We start from the raw sequence: 16864 nt of genomic DNA, 5'->3' as shown, positions 1-16864 counted from the left end.
AGCCCCCATGGCAGTTCATTGTGAGTTTTTTCCCCCCTTAAATTTGACAAAAGGATGCAATTCTTGATTCATTTCTTCACCATTAATTTGTAGGAAGACATTGTTTATTTCATTTATTATTTTTTAATTGAAGTAACTGAATGGAAACATGCATTTGGTCATTTTAGGAAAATAGATCAATTGACTTTCTTGCTGAAAACTGAATGAGAATATCAGGACCACTTTCGTATTACTGTTGTAAAATGATCAATGTGAAGTTCAAGACAGAGCCAGGTCTTGGTGCACTCACTGATGCTGAGGCCCAAGCTGCGACCTCTCTCTCAAAAGAAGAGTCAGCTGCTCGTACACGGAGCGGTCCCTGTGGCATGCACTGACTCCTGGAACACCTCAAACCCACAGCTCTCAGACCCTCTACCAGCTGGCCCTCTCTGTGCCCCGCCTCTTCTCTCTGTGTGCCCTTTAACCTTCCCGCCTTGGTATATATAGCCTGTGTGACTATCAGAGTTCTCCTGGCAGCCATCATGAAGGGTACAGTCTCGATCTGCTGTCTCCTCTCCCTGCTGCTTTTGCAGGCCGCAGCAGGTAAGAAGCACTCTGGTCAAATGTTCCGTTGTTTCCCCCTGTCTTACGTGAGGCGGTGCACTGTGGGCACAACGTGTGTTTGTGCGGCTAAAGAATGAAACGGTGACATGGTGTAAGTTTAATGGGTCTAATGGATGTGCTGTTACAGGACTTGATTGCTCTGTTGGTTTGATCATTTAGTTCAGATTCAGAAGTTGTTGTTCAGTTGTGATCCAGACTGTTAAGTAAAGTTGCCAAAAGAAAGGAAGGACAGGCAGATTCGTAGTGACATCTGAAGGCAGAGCACATGGGCACACTAGCAGAGACAGTGATAGAAATGCCCCAGTATCGTTCTCCGCCACCGAGCATACCTATTTAAAATCTGTCTGACTTTATAATTAAACTGGTGTCATCCAATACAAAATGATGGATTTAACTAGATCTGTCTCGTCTTTTTAATTATTGAATTTCACAACAAAAAAAATCCCTACTCTAATGGCCAACATTTTTGATGTATGAACAAATGCGTTATTCCCATTTTGGTGAGTTTCCGAAAGGAGATCAGTTGAGGATTATTCAAGATAGAGTGCAGCCTCTTCTGTGACAGCATGTCAGCTGTCCTAATGCATGACACCAGCTGATGGAAAGTCTTAGTCTAATCAAGGAGAGGAGAACAGCCACACTGGAGTTTGAATGAACCCTGCACTTTTTCTCTCTTTAACTTCACATTCATTGGTTTGAACTCCGTTGGAATTCTTTTCCTTCAACAGTTTGGTTTTGAAAAGATACTTCAGATCCCAAATTCCGTTATTTCCTGTGATGATGACACATAGTATTATTAAGCACAGGGATCATGTCAACCACACAATGAATATGATTACATGGCACCAGTGCAGCCACTGTTGTAGTGACAACTGCTTCTCCCAGACTAGACATTCTAAAATTGTGGACTGGTCTGTGGTTCTGGACCGGATCGGTTGCCATTACCCTTGTCTGTCCTTGGGGGTGGCGTTCAGCTCCACAACTCGAGGCCAGGCCTCCATATTCCAGGCTGCTGTCAGGAGTCTAAGATTGGAAGGCCTCCTGAAACCCAACACTGTCCACTACAGTTCCTCCCTCAATTCAACTCCCCTTCCCTCCTGACTCCTCACCCCTCTCTGCCCCATGCGTCCATTTAGATCTGCTGCACAGCTGCTGTCACTCTGCACTGTCACAATCGCAATTTATTCCCAGCAGTTGGCCTTATAGGGACATGCATTCTCCAGGCAGGAGGGGCCGGGCTGTAGCTGCAACTTAGGCCGTTATAGACCCCCTCTGAAGGCCCATGCAGGTTTTCTTTTGGTGGCCTGTCTTTAAATTGTGTTTGTTTTTTTGTTATTTTTCTGCAGAGCATGCTGGGGGATTGTTTCTAACGCCTGCAAATGATGAGAATCATGAACCTCTTGCCACTGTGTGTAATTAGTTGTGTTATTGATTTCTTCGATCTCCGTCAGGAGCTCCACTGAAGTAGCTATCTCTGCAGAGGTGAGCTGAAAGGGTAATCTCCTTCTGAAGGAATGTGAAATCGATTCGCTATCATTTCATCATATGTTGTCCAACTACCCAGGACACAGCAGATTTTGTAGTCCAAAAGCAGAGGTATATGACACTGTGTTGTTCAATTCAATCTGTGTACATTTTATGAGGGGAAAAAATGGAAAGCTGCAGCAGAGCCTTCACAATGACGTAATCTTGATGTTGTGAAATCTTACACTCACAGCTGTCATGTCTCTCTCTCAAAAAATGTAACTGAACCCAGTTGATTATGTTACAATCAATACTCAGTGTTGGGAGGATTATTTTTGTTTTTCAAAACAGATCACAAGATACATGGCACTTCAACAATGTCCTACATTATCATTGCAGGTAAAACTAAAAACTAAATGAATGTGACATCCACACAATACAAAGTAGACTGAACCCCGGAGTCACTCTGATGGTGAAAAGCGAAAAAGAGAGAAGAACTTACATTTACATGGAACATTCAGATTTTACTTTGTTTCCTTGCAAGTAATACAAAAATAGCACAAAAAAATAGTTTTCCCACAGCAAACAAATGGGTGTAAAAAATGTAGGCTAAAGTATGAAAGTGGAGTGGAAGCCTAGCAAGCTCACACACCAAACAGACGCGTAAATGTCCCCAAGAAGTTCACAAGAAGGTGTTCAACTAGAATACAACTAGCTCTGATGAAGGCCTTAATGGCTGAAACACGTAGGCATGTTTTTACCCTTGATATGATTCAATAGCCATAAGGTATTATATTAGGGACATAACTCACAGCCCCCGCGTAGCACTCCTAGTTTGTTGTTTTTGGATTAAACTACAACTACATTTACATTTCAGAGGGAACAATGCACTTGAAAAACAATGCGTGTGATCTGTTGATTTCAAGAAAGTATTGATTACCACCTATATCATACTCAATAACTCTGTATGCCGTTACTCCCCAAGATTTTACGGCTTGAGCTGTTTGCAATTAGACCAAGTATGGATGCCTTGACTTTGGACATTCCAGACAGGATATAAGTATTCTTTTGATAAAAATGTGTTGTCTTCTTAAGGCATCATTAGAGTCGAGCGAATCTGTGTGAACGCACCTGGAGGTGCTCTCGGTCCAGCTCATCTGGCTTTGCCATTTCCTTTACGTTCCGCTCATCACCTGCGGGTGTTGAATAGCCTCCATTTTCATGACAAGTATGAGGTCCATGGTTTTACACAGATCCGACACTGTCTGTAATGGCAAACATGGGTTACTACAGTGACTATAGGGTTATTATAAGGTTGCTAGAAACCTTACACTAACCAGGTGTTGTTGTGTGAATGGGTTTGACTGACCCAGCGGGGACTGAAGCTTTGCTCTGTCCTACACGGGGTTCGAGTGCGAACGGGGCTTAAGACAACCGCTGATCCAATATGAAAATATTAGTTGTGCAAATGTAGTTAGAGCAAACTTTACACATAAAACTGTGAAAACTATGCACACTCAGTACTGTGTGAAAATGTTGTCCCATTTTTATAGTCTCTATAGGGCTTTTATTAGTCCTTCACACCAGTGTGTTTATATACAGTCTATGGTTTATACTGAGCGGTAATTCTACCCATCCCCAATACTGAAAAAACATCTTCGGCCTCCGCACTTGGCAAGTGGGGAGACATGGAAAGTTAAAGGCGCACTGTCACTACGTGATCCCCTCTGATGGCACGAGGCATGTCTGGGACATCCCTCTAATGGTTGTAGAAGAGGGGACACGCCAGTCACACTCAACTGCTTTACCAAACAGCCCTCCTTAAGACAAGCGCCCCTGTAGTCCCAAGGGCACCTGACGTCCTTCACTGGCTTTCAAACAGGAGAGCGGGGATAGAGGTATCAGATCAACACCTCCTCGTAAAGTGTCTTTGCCCTTGTGGTTTTTCTTTAAGCCTGTCACTCCACTTCATCTCTAGCTGTCAGTGGCCCCTCGGAGGACGCAGAATCTGGATGTAAGGTCTGTAAGGGCCGGTGACAATGCTAGAATCAGTCATGTTTTTTTTAATTTGCCTGTTTTACTGTCAAACAAAAAAAGCACCAACATTTCGATCCAGAAAGTGGTCGACCTTTTCATGAAAATACTGTCTTTCTGAAATATATTCTGTGCACTTATGAAAGTGATGCAGTCAGACATAACAAAGATTGAATTACACTTGTGATTGAGCTGAATATCTTGTGTAAAATGTTCGAGACACACGGAAAACCGCCATGTGTTGGCAGGTATCTGTATTGCATTTGAAATGTGCATGTCCTGGTCCTGTGCTCTGTGGGATGTGGTTGTCTATGGGTCTCCAGACTGACCAACAGTCACAGCCTTAAAATAGGAGGCTGCCATGCTGCCCCCACCTCTGTCCATTTTCTGACCCATTGTGGGGCTATTCCTGCCTCTGCGGCAGTACTAGTTCCACAAGCCGTCCCACCTGTTGCCATCTGTGGCCTCTTCTCACCACGCCCTGCACATGCCCTGCTGACTTCTGTCATACCTCTTACCCTCGCTAGGGGAAAAAATCATGTGCATATTTATGGTTGAGGGTGTATTATTTAATTAGAAGTCATCAGGCTCCGTTTTTGTTGAAATTGATGTTATGCCTTCATGAAGTGGAATAGAGGATTGGCTCATGTTGTTGGTATATAGAATTCTTGTTCAGTCTATTTAAACTTGAAATCTGCCTCTCCACAGATTTCCAGTGGAACCCCTTGGCCTTCAGTTAAGGTTCCCTCAATCCCCCCGTGCTCAGGATAAATCCTCTGACTGGGGGTTCCAGGCCTGCTGCCCTCATCATGTTCAGTTTAATTCAATTTACCTCCACTGTGCTGCAAGAAGAACATGATCCTGGGGCTTTACACGTACACAGATACCTAATATACTGCAGATTGATACAAACATACACACACTGTACACATTAGTACATATTACCTGGGGTACCCCTTTGCCGTACACTTGGAGTAAAATAAAGAATCCCTCTTTTTGATTCAGAATTTAATCTCTAGCTCTTTCAACTAAGACATTGCCCTTTATTTGCTAAACTGTGGTTGGTTCGAAAATGTTTGATGTCACGAATCACGCAAAATCACGCTGGTATGTGCACATCAAATGAGATTTTATGGAGGCACAGAAAAGCCAGTGCAACAGAGGAGAGTCTTTAAAGTTGAGCAACACACAAGTTTCACACTTGCAGCTGTTGATTGACATTATTTCTGATGTCCGGAGAGGCCTCTTTAGTCAAATCTATAGTTGAGGCATGACTGACCCGGCCGCTGAGGCCATGATAGGCTTAAATCGGCAACATTCCGACTGGATGTGCCGATGCCGCCAGAATGTTTCTCCAAACTGAGGCAGGGTTGTGTGGCAACGGGCTCAGTGAGGACACATGGTCCTGGGTGCAGATGTCTGGGGTTCAACTCCCCTGGCGCCTGCAGGGTTAATTTTTAGCCCTGATGCAAGACTTGCCGTCCGCGGGCAACACTACCTCTCTGATCTTTGCAGAGTCCTGTCCCAGGGCCTCCATCAGGGATTGACCGGATTGGAAGGTGTTAACAAGTTCACAGCAGTTAAGGCCCACTCAAGAGGGTAGTGTTAAAAGACACGACTCTTCTGAGCGATGAGTCAAGTTACAGAAGTTTGAGTAAGATGTGTGCACTGCAGGGACAGGCCTGGTGCATTGAGATGATAGGTTTAATCCTCAAAAGCCACTTCGGCCTCCAGGTTGAATCATCATCCGTGTCCTCTGACGGGAGACTTCTCCCAAAAAAAAGTTTCCTCCTCCTCCTTGTTTTTAATTAACTGCATCCCGTGTCAAGTCTTCTCCCGGTGTTTCTCCTCGGCTCAATTTGATATGTAGCTATCCTGTGCTGAGCGTCAGATCAGAAAAATAGCAGCCATGTATCACAGATGGTGTTCCAAAATGATGTGGCTCATTGATTCTTCTACAGGTCTGCAGCTGCTTGGCACAGGCATGAGGCCTTCATCTGCCCCCGAATTGGTTTTAATTAGCCATTTTCAAATTGTAACAGCTTCATTAAATTGTAACCATTACCCACTACGTATTTATAAGTTCATACGCAAAAAGGAATAATACCCATTTACTCTTGCATCATTATGACCGTCCTTACTGCTTTCTTTCTGCCACATTCTCCTGCAACCTCTTGAGAATAAAACAAAACACGTAGCTTATTACATATCCAAATGCCTAGTGGCATATATAGATACTGTACAAATATAGATCCTTTTAGGCATTGCAGCATTACTCATACCCTTCTTTTTTTTTTCCTGGCTGCTAACCTTTTGGATTCTCTTGCTCTTGCACTGAGCAACATTACACAGGTTTATTTTTAGCAGGTTGACTTGGGGAGAATCGTCGTGCAGCGTTGTTCCTCCTGCAAAGGAGCAACTGTTGGTGTCTCGGTTAAACCCTTAGCCATACAATAGTGTGTGTGTGTGTATGTGTGTGACTTCATTTTACTGAATGTAATCAGATTAATTTAGACCCATGGGTTATTGATATAAACAAATTTGCTTCAGGCTTGTAAACAAACTTCTTCCCCCAGATGACGTTACCTGTCATTTGATGCGCCATTGGTTTTGGCCAGTGCAACGTACCATCCTGAATCTGAGCCAGAAACACTAAAAGTCATTGCCTACATGGCCAGTGGCTTACGGACACTCCATCCCCCTGCCAGGGAGGAGTCTTCTGATATTGATATACAGTAGAGTTCATTATTATGGATTGTTTGGAAAACAATGTAATTGTCCAACTCTATATAGTATTTGGATGTGGCACCATAAAGTAAGAATTTATCTCAATGCAATTGTGCAGTTTTATACCTTCAAATACAACACATTTACAGAATCAGAGGTGAATGATATATTGTTGTGGTGCCAGAGAGACGGGATTGTGGAGAGTATAGCTGAGCGTTTCTCTGAATATTGAAGCCACCCTCTGACTTCTGTTTCTCTCTAAAAAAAAAATCCACACGGTTTTGTTCCTCTTCCCTAAAACAGCCACAAAGTGGTTTACCTCCCCCCCACCAGGTGCTTCTGCTTTACACCAGTCAGCTCTCGACTTGTGTTGAGTATTGCACAAAAGCCCAGATGCAACCTGGACACAGCAGGTTCCTTGCCAGTCACCAGCTGAGATTAGAGGGCTGTGCCTTGGGCAACAGCTCTGGGTTTTCATGCCTTCTGATCCTCCGTGCAGGTCTCTTCGTCTGAACATGGTCTATTATTAGTTACGACTATAGAGCTGAGATGTTTTGTTTTTGTTGTTGATTTTTAAAATCTAATTTTTGTGAGGATGGTCAGGAGATCTGAGTTTATGCCATCTTTAAAAAAAAAGAAGAAGATTTTAAGATCAAGGACTGAATTTGAAAAGTGTTGTTAATACGTTTGCCGAGTCAGTGGACTGAATTTAGGCTGTGTTGACAGGAAGTATGCAGACATAGTCTTTGTATAACATCATCAGTATTCACATTGGCATGTGTTTGACCAAGTCTAAGTTACGATTGAATGACTGCAAATTAATCACCTTGCAGCCACAATAATATCTGATTCAATATTCCTCTAAAATGCTGCAAATGTTGTAAAAATTTCATGAACAAATCTTTGTTGGGAGTGTCTGGTACCTTGGCTATCAAGGCCCATAACACCCGACCACCACCACTCAAGGAAGAATCAAGGAAGACTCAGGTCCTATTGTGTTTGTCTGAATCAGGAGTGTGTGGGAGGCGTAAGGGGGAGGCCTGTTCTGAGGCCAGGGCACACAAGGACAGACCTCACAGCGTGATACGTCTGTGATAGGTGGATAAATAGGGAAGAGAAAAGACAGAGGATTGCACAGTAATGTCTCATGTATATTACCCACTCAATTATGACACTGGGGAAGTCCCTCTCTCTCTGTCTCTCCTATCTTCTCTGTTGTTATAAGGCCATGGTGATGTCGAACAAATGTCTTTGTCTGTTTATTTTCAGCCTTTGCTTTCTATATTAAGAGCTGATTGTACTAGCAGCTGTGATCTAAGCAATCCGATATGTTCAAAAGTGGACATGACACACCGGTGAGCGGATATGTTCGCCTGGATTTTCCCTCTCTCTCTGTACTGTACATAGAAAGTCACATTTTTCACATAAAGCCCAATAATTAACTAATTCATTCAAAATATATTTGAATGAATTCAACATATTCATTCCAATGTATTTTTGAGGGAACTACAAGATGTTTTCATCTGTTTTGTTAATTGTTTTTGTGTGTTGTAAGAAAAAGCATCTTTAAAGACTAATGTATGCATATATGACATAAAAGCAAATAAGCGCTTTTTGGGTAATATCTTCATGGGTGAATGCACCTATTGTCCATTTGGACAAAAGCATCAATGTACTGTTCCGTCTTTTAAGGACAATATTAGTTGTCATTCCTTTCCAGACAATTTGCAAACGTGTCATAGGTGCAATCATGCAGTAAACATTCAAAGGGTTTAGTATTTATGAAGTTAACAGTAAGACAAAGAGAAGGGGGAGGTGAAGAATAGAGAAAAGACGAGGCAGGTGAAGTATTTGTTGTGCAAAAGGCGACGTATCGAACCAAGGTTCACTTTTCAAACATTTGATCATGGAACATTTCAAATATCTGACATGTTTGAAACTGATAGTGGCATCTAATGCAAAACTGTCATCCAGCTTGTTATAATAAAAGTGCATCACTCCAGCAGTGGTGATACATATTGAGACTCGGGATGCACTGACTGTTGTGAATCCACAACATCCACAGCATCATTGGCCATAGTAGCATCACTTTGTTGAGAAATGTAAGACTGAATGTCATCAGCCCCAGTTTTCACCAAATCTGGCCGAATGGGTCCACTCCTATTATTCCTTCATCAGGCGATTAAAGACACACACATGAACCAAGTTAACTTTATTTAAATTTTTTTTACAGAAGAAGAAGAAGATGTCAGCTCTGTCCTCAGAGACAGGTCTCACATCGATGAGACGTTGCGGCTTGCAACTGAGGAAAAAGCAAAAGACTATGCAGGTGAGGATCAAAGATGATTCAATAGAAGTACCTTTCTGTTGTAAAAAAGTTGAATGCTGTAATTTCCTTTGATTCCTTTTTCCTTAATCCTCTTTAACTTGCAAATTTCTTCCGAATGTTTGATCGGTTACACAAGGTGGAAGCAATACTAAAAGATTAGTGTGAAAGATGTGACGAGGGACCCTCATAGATATACATTTTCAGAGGTAATAAGGCAAAGGGACTTGCAATATCGCTACTAGCCGACTTAAAAGTAAGACATCTACCAAAAATCGAACAAAATCCTTTTTTCCTTACTTTGATTTCCTTCTTCCAGTGTAGCCCCTTTAAACTGTCCCTCTGAGCCTCTTTCTAAACATCTCTGTCATCTCTTTCATCTCCAGCGGCTCTGGAGAGGTTGCGGAAGATCTACCACACATCCATCAAGCCGATGGAGCAGGCCTACAAGTACAATGAGCTGAGGCAGCACGAGATCTCAGGTACCACACCCGGGCTTCAGATGTGTCAGCTCGGTTCCCTGTTTGGGTTGCTTTTGTGACTGATTTGTCGACTTGTTTGCACACACACACACACACACACACACACACACACACAAGCCAATCCCAGCTGACACTGGGCAATAGGTGGGGTACACCCAGGACAGGTCGCCAGCCTGTCACAGGTACTAAAAGAATCAAATAAAAAAACAAACTTCAGAGGTCATTGGCAAGCAGTAGAGCACCAAACTGTAAAGAAACAATCATATCCGCCCAGTTGACGATTTAAGCAATCTGTTAAAAAAAGGGCTGTTGTTGGCCCAGGAAAAAGGTTACTCAGTTAATGCTAATAAAACACATTTCTTCCCATTTTCTTCCATTCCTAATATTGTTTTTTGTAATGTCCCTGATCGATATTTTTAAACATGAAAAATTCTGCACAGTGCACAACAAGCTCAATAAACTGCACACTGAACTCCTCTTTCCCACAGGGAAAGAAAGCTCGCCCTCTTGTGGCTTGCCAGGCTAAGCTGGCATGCAATCTTATTAATTCCCACCTGTGTCAAGCATATAAATGAACTTTTAAAATAAAAAAATGAATTCATGTATTTTTTTGTAGAAAAGAGTCCAGAGCTATTCAGACAAAAAGATTCACCTCATCGCTTTAACACAGGCACACCAGCCTTTTGCACAAGGACATGTTTTGTACATTAGGTTTAATATGAGACTAAATTCCAGTGAAGATCTCTCACCCATTCGTGCACATTCGTACACTAGCCCCCTCCCTGTTGCTCGTAGAAACCTCACGCCCTCACTGAGCTCTCCCCACTCTCATCCACCTCCTGTTCCCTTGACTTCTCTGTGCTCCACCCTCCCCCTCCTGTCCTCCCCCATCCCCTCATCTAACAGCCTACCCCGGACGATCCCTGGGTGATTCAGCCACAGGTGGGTGTGGGCGGGGGCTTACCTGCGCATGGCACTGCCTGAAGTGCTCAGCCCCTCCTCCTCCTGCCCCCCCCCCCCCCTTCATTTGTCATCATGTATTTGGGGGTCACGTAGTTCATTATACATACATGCACTGCTCTCTGTGGGTCAGACATTCAGAGCATGTATCAGCGAGGGTGACACGATCGTCATCCAACATTAACAGATGACCCACAGAGAGCAATCGTTTCACGTGAACCAAAATGGATTTACTTTGTTTTGATTCACTCATTTAAAATTTCAGCCAAAACTCCAATTCCATTTTAGAGAATGAAAAGGGAAGAAATGTAAATAACATTTTTTAAAAAGTGATGCAAACATAAAAGACTTAATGCTTTGTAGTGTTTTGGCAGCACACTATCTACAGGCTAATCATTAAATTGAGAAGTTAGGGTGTATATTGTAGAATATGAAGGGGGTTGCATGTGCAGTTCTGGCTTTAGCAAAAAAAAAAAAAGGAAGACAGGTCTGAGGAGGGGACACTGGTGGGAAAGGGTGGTCAGTGTTCAGCTAGGTCAAGTTGCTTTATTAAAAAAAACAAAAAAACATTTTAAAAGCCACTAGGATCAGCCATTTTGGAACTTTCTTTCTTTCTTTCTTTCGGATGTTTCTATCCTCATCTTCTTTGGAATTCCTTCAGGTTTGGACCAGAAGGGTATGACAACATAACTTTCCTGTTTCCTTCCACCCCGACACCATGTCCACTCACAACACACACAGCAGCTTGCTATGAGACAAACAGTTTGTTAGCGATGTTTTGTTTGTCACTGAAATAAGGCTGCAGCATTTCCTTGATTTGTTTTAATGCTATCAAACAAGCCTAATAGCTTCATTGTGTTTGTTTGCCAATCTTTTTTATTTCCTTTGCTTAAAGTCTTAAAAATATTCCTTTGTGCTCTGGATTGAGAGAGAACGCGCTACTACTGATGTGCTTCTTGGTGTCTCTTAGGTTTGAAGTATAGTTTATCCCAATGACAACCCCAGGATTGTTTTTTTTTTGGGGGGGGGGGGGGTAAAAACTATCCTATGAGACACAAAAGGAACTCGACATGGTACCAAACTGTATTTTTTTTTTGGTACACTTCTTTTCTCTGCAACAAATAAAATCTCTGCATCATTTTTTTTGAATTTTTCATATAAAATTCGGATGAATTTGAGAGGTTCTTCAGGACCTTTTAAATATCCTGTTGAGATTTTAATCACTGTTGTCTCGCCTTGTCGGACAGATGGAGAGATTACCTCTAAACCCATGGTGCTCTTCCTGGGACCCTGGAGTGTTGGCAAGTCCTCCATGATCAATTACCTCCTGGGCCTGAAAGACAGCCCCTATCAGCTCTACACGGGTATGTTACATTTTACTTTGTTGTTTTAATAAGGATGAAGCAACCCTCCAATGCCTATCATAAACCGAAAGAACAATTAGACAGGCAGCTGCCTTATCTAAATGGTACAGGGTTGACTGTGGGGATTTCATTGCAGTTATTAAGTGAGCAGACACTATCAAAGAGATTTTGCTGAATTATCTTCGTGACATCTAATGGACAATGAATTGTGATTTACTCAGGTTTTTTTCATCACAATGTGTCCTGGAGTTCCTCTTGCCCTGATCTTTTTAATATTTCCCTCTGTTCCTCCCTTCATTTGTTTTTAGGAGCCGAGCCCACTACCTCCGAGTTCACTGTCATTATGCACGGGGAGAAGATCCGCTCTGTTGAGGGTATCGTCATGGCAGCCGACAGCTCTCGCTCTTTCTCGCCCCTGGAGAAGTTCGGCCAAACCTTCCTAGAAAAGCTGATCGGTATCGAGATGCCCCACAAGCTGCTGGAGCGCGTGACCTTCGTGGACACGCCAGGAATCATTGAGAACCGCAAGCAGCAGGAGAGAGGTGATACAGAAGCGTTGACCTTTCACATCACACAATTCAGATACAAATGACAACAAAGGCTTTCTATTCTGTTCAAAGTGGAAGTGTACAACTCAGTATTTAGTGTTAACAGTTATTTCTCTTTGTCTTCCCAGGCTACCCTTTCAATGATGTTTGCCAGTGGTTTATTGACCGCGCCGACCTGATCTTTGTGGTGTTTGACCCCACCAAGCTGGATGTTGGCCTGGAGCTGGAGATGCTCTTCCGGCAGTTGAAGGGTCGCGAGTCCCAGATCCGCATCATCCTAAACAAGGCTGACAACCTGGCAACCCAGGACTTAATGAGAGTCTATGGAGCACTCTTTTGGAGCTTGGCTCCCCTCATCAACGTGACCGAACCCCCCCGTGTCTATGTCAGCTCCTTTTGGCCATACGACTACGCACCTGACACCAGTCGCGAGCTCTTCAAGCGAGAGGAAATCTCCCTCCTGGAAGATTTAAACCAGGTGATTGAAAACCGCATCGAGAACAAGATTGCTTTCATCCGCCAGCATGGCATCCGCGTGCGCATCCATGGCCTGCTGGTGGACCGCTATGTCCAGACCTTTAAAGAGAAGATGAGCTTCTTCAGCGACCCTGAACTGGTGTTCAAGGAGATTGTGGACGACCCAGACAAGTTCTACATCTTCAAATCCATTCTAGCCAAGACCAACGTCAGCAAGTTTGACCTGCCCAACCGCGACGCTTACCGTGACTTCTTTGGCGTCAACCCAGTCACCAACTTCAAAGCCATGTCTGCCCAGTGCTCCTACATAGGAGGCTGTCTGCTGGATAAGATCGAGAGGGCAATCACCAACGAACTGCCCGCTCTTCTGAGCAGCATTAACTCTGGCAAACAGCCTGGTCTCTCCTCCTGCGAGGCAACCGGCTGTGGTGAGAAGCCAAAGAACCGCTACCGGAAGAACTGAGGAACGCAAAATAACTTGAGTGGGGGAAGTAAGGGGAAAGAGGAGGTGAAGAGAAGGGGTCTGGTGGAAGCCAACCTTACTGTTGTCAGAATGCCTGTATTGTTGAGGAGACAGAGGAGTGGGGATTAGTGTTTGTTGTTTTTTCCTCAGGAGAATATGGCGAGGTGCATTTAGGACCTGTGGGTACGAGGCAGATAGTGGGAGGGAAGAGTGATTGTCTGATAAGGCAGCTTAAGGACACAAGTGCTGAAGATATGATCTCAGAGTTTTGTTGAAACACACGCCCTCCTCTCTCCCTTGCACAATCACAGAGGACTGCTGGGGATTTGGGTGTTTAGGAAGCAATGATATGAAGAAAAACAGAAAAATGGAACAAAAAATAAGTACCATCAAATAAAAATTGAAAATCCTGAGACTTAAAAAGTCAAATACCAGCTCCCTTGTATGTGAATTAAAATGGGAAAAGTGGAAGCAGGAGTTGCCAATTTGTGTTGTAAAATCTTGAGAATTGCATTGCAGGAGGTCAATTCCATATGCTTCAGAAGTTGTTTTTGAAGAAGCCTTTTTGTGGGTGCTATAGAAAAGCCTTTTGTGTTTGGGTGGTCATCCAAACTTTTGACATAGAATAACATTAACAATGCATGTTAGACATCATTTCTTATTTAACAGAAGCATGTGTTTTCCTTCTAACAAGCTCACGTAATAGTTTCTCTTGATGCTGACACCTGAACCAGCCCTGTCATGCAACAAATAAAGCCTTTTTTTTTCTCCGTCATTTTATTTGCTCATAAGTCTTGGTTGTTGACAACCTGTGAGATGAGCACTGTGATGGAAGCAGAGGTCAGGGTTCAAGGGTCAGAGTCTTCAGAGCAGGGTGGACATTTTCATTCTGCTTTCACTTCTTAACTCTTCGTACTGTTTCTGTTTGCGTCTATAAAGTTTCCAGTCTTTGGCAGCAATTCAATTTTTATTTCATTTTTTCCTTCAACGATAAGCTTCCCAGCGCTTTTAGCTGAACGACCATAAAGTGACACATGAGAATGTGCTTGAATTATTGCTGTCTTTTACCATTTCTTTTGCCAGTTTGAAAAATATATTTATTGATTTTTTTTCTGTGTAAACTTTCCAAATGGGCATTGATGGAGGCTGTGTCTGTGAACTGAACAATCCTGCGGCAAAATTTTACAAACCTTCACTGCCAGATTGGCATAGTACTGGGATTTTGAGGCTTGCAAATAGGGGGACTGGAGGTAGCACAGTGGAAAAGGCGAAGTGGAGGACTCATGAGTTGACCCCTGACCTCTGTGGAAAAAAGGAAGCCCTAAATACTTACCCCTGTGCCCACAACGGTTTAGAGTGATACATGTCGAAGCTGCAATTTTCTTATGTAACCCTACCTCAGTGAACTTCCCCGCAGCATGGCACGGCAAAACAGCTTCAATTGTTTAACATTTTGGGAAACACACTTATTCAATTACAATTTTTCAGCTAGGTGCAGTATCTTTTTGTCTTGGCAATTAAACAAACAAGATATGATGTGTTAATTTTTAGAGCTGCAGACGTGCGGGTAGGTAACCTACTGACAGACCAGGGCTAAATGTTTCCCCCCTGTGCTCAGGCTTTATGCTAAGTTAAGCTTGTCATATTCAAATATGAAAGAAGTGTCAAACTACTGCTGTTAATGCAGGGTACTAAATCAATTAAAAGAACAGGTAGGTGGCAATAAATACAACTCCAAAAAGATTTTTTCATGAACAATAGCACTTGCCGTCTTCCTTCACTAACCCCATAGCACAGAGTGTTTCGCCCAACTCCAATCTGAAGCATAATGGAAGAGGAAAAACTGACAAACAAACCCCACTGAAACTCACATTTGCTCAATTCCCTCTGTATCTCGGAGTGTGTGTGTGTGCGTTCCAGAGGATGTTTATGTTCACACTGCAGATCCAGAACATGCCCACTAGAGAGTGCTGTGTAAAAGTGTAAAAAGTTATGAATACAGACCACCAACTAACACTCCTGCTAGCAATAGTCTGTAGTGGAGTGATAACTTGGGCTAATGGCACTGTGTGGTTGTGCTTTTTGGTATATTTCAGTATCAAATTATCTTAATTTACATGTGAATTAGATCTGGTCTGGATGTGTGTCCCATTAAAGCAGTTTTTTGGTTGTTTTGGTATAAAACTTAAATTAATCTTTGCCCCATTTTTGGAAGCTTGATTATCAAGAATAAAGATTTGTGATTGACTAGGGAGTGAAACTTTGTGGTTATTATTATTAAATGACCAAACCCCAATCTGGAAGACTTGAACGAAAAAAAACCTAGAGGATTAAAACTTGTTCCAAAATAATTTTATTTCATTCTTTTCTCTGTGCACCTCACTCTTGTTAATACATTTTCTTTTGTTACATCCCTACATTGATGCACCAGTTTCTTTTCTCTCCTTTTCACCTTGTCAAGAGTCTTAACTCTCTAATGGTCCTATCAGGAAGGTTTCGTAACTGCATTGCACCAACAGTTTGTCGTGACTCGGTGTGCGTGTGTGTGTGTGTGTGTGTGTGTGTGTGTGTGTGTGTGTGTGTGTGTGTGTGTGTGTGTGTGTGTGTGTGTGTGTGTGTGTGTGTGTGTGTGTGTGTGTGTGTGTGTGTGTGTGTGTGTGTGTGTGTGTGTGTGTGTGTGTGTGTGTGTGTGTGTGTGTGTGTGTCTGTGTGTCTGTGTGTCTGTGTGTGTCTGTGTGTGTGTGTGTGTGTGTAGGTGATTGGCAGTAGTTCTGATAGTTGTCCAGACTCTGAATTATGTGTACATTATTGTATAGAGATTATGAGGAGACTAATAACTTGCAAATGAAAAAAGAGAGATCATAATAAGTACTCAAACATACTTTTTAATGCTAAAATCATATTCAGTGCCGGTGTTCAGCAGTGGTTCACTTAAAAACAAAAGCCCTTTTCCAAAAAGAATGAATAATTAAAAGATAAACAGTCCTCAATAAATGATCAAATGCTTTGAAACGTGTCTAAAATCCATAGTTTTCAATTATATGCAAACAAATGACTTTACAGTGATAAATGTACCCTAAAATCCTACGTCCAATCCATTTATCTATCTATCTATCAATCTAAATGCGGAGGAAGTATTTTCATTCCTCTCATAAAGGACGATGTGCTTTTGTCTCCCCCCTACATCCAGGTCTGTTGCCAAAGGTCGCTCCGGGGGATCCTCTCCATGTACTGTTTGACTGTGAAGCCACAGTGCTGACTGCAGGGGGGCTGCTGTTTAATATTTCTACCATGTAATCTGAGGACAAAGGCTAAAAGCATTAAAGCAGGAAGTTCTTTATTCAAATATGCTGCACACACCATATCTGAAAAGTAACCATTTCAAATAATCTTGACGGTGTTGAGTTATTCAATTT

At 42.6% G+C, this 16864-nt stretch overlaps 1 protein-coding gene across 2 annotated transcripts; it reads left to right on the top strand.

The window, feature by feature from the left end:
* The first annotated feature begins 509 nt into the window (after positions 1–509).
* On the top strand, positions 510–15696 carry srl (sarcalumenin). 2 transcript variants are annotated; one of them, XM_035616297.2, is made up of 7 exons: positions 510–582; positions 9062–9157; positions 9541–9636; positions 10543–10578; positions 11844–11960; positions 12269–12502; positions 12637–15696. In XM_035616297.2, the coding sequence occupies exons 1-7, from the start codon at positions 522–524 to the stop codon at positions 13446–13448; spliced, it is 1452 nt and encodes a 483-aa protein (XP_035472190.1). In that variant the 5' UTR covers positions 510–521; the 3' UTR covers positions 13449–15696. The 2 variants fall into 2 exon arrangements, with proteins under 2 accessions (XP_035472190.1, XP_035472191.1); XM_035616298.2 differs by lacking the exon at positions 10543–10578.
* Positions 15697–16864: the final 1168 nt, after the last annotated feature.

This window comes from Scophthalmus maximus, chromosome 17 (genome assembly GCF_022379125.1).
Source record: "Scophthalmus maximus strain ysfricsl-2021 chromosome 17, ASM2237912v1, whole genome shotgun sequence".
Classification (NCBI taxonomy): domain Eukaryota; kingdom Metazoa; phylum Chordata; class Actinopteri; order Pleuronectiformes; family Scophthalmidae; genus Scophthalmus; species Scophthalmus maximus.
This window is presented reverse-complemented; position numbering and strand designations above follow the sequence as displayed.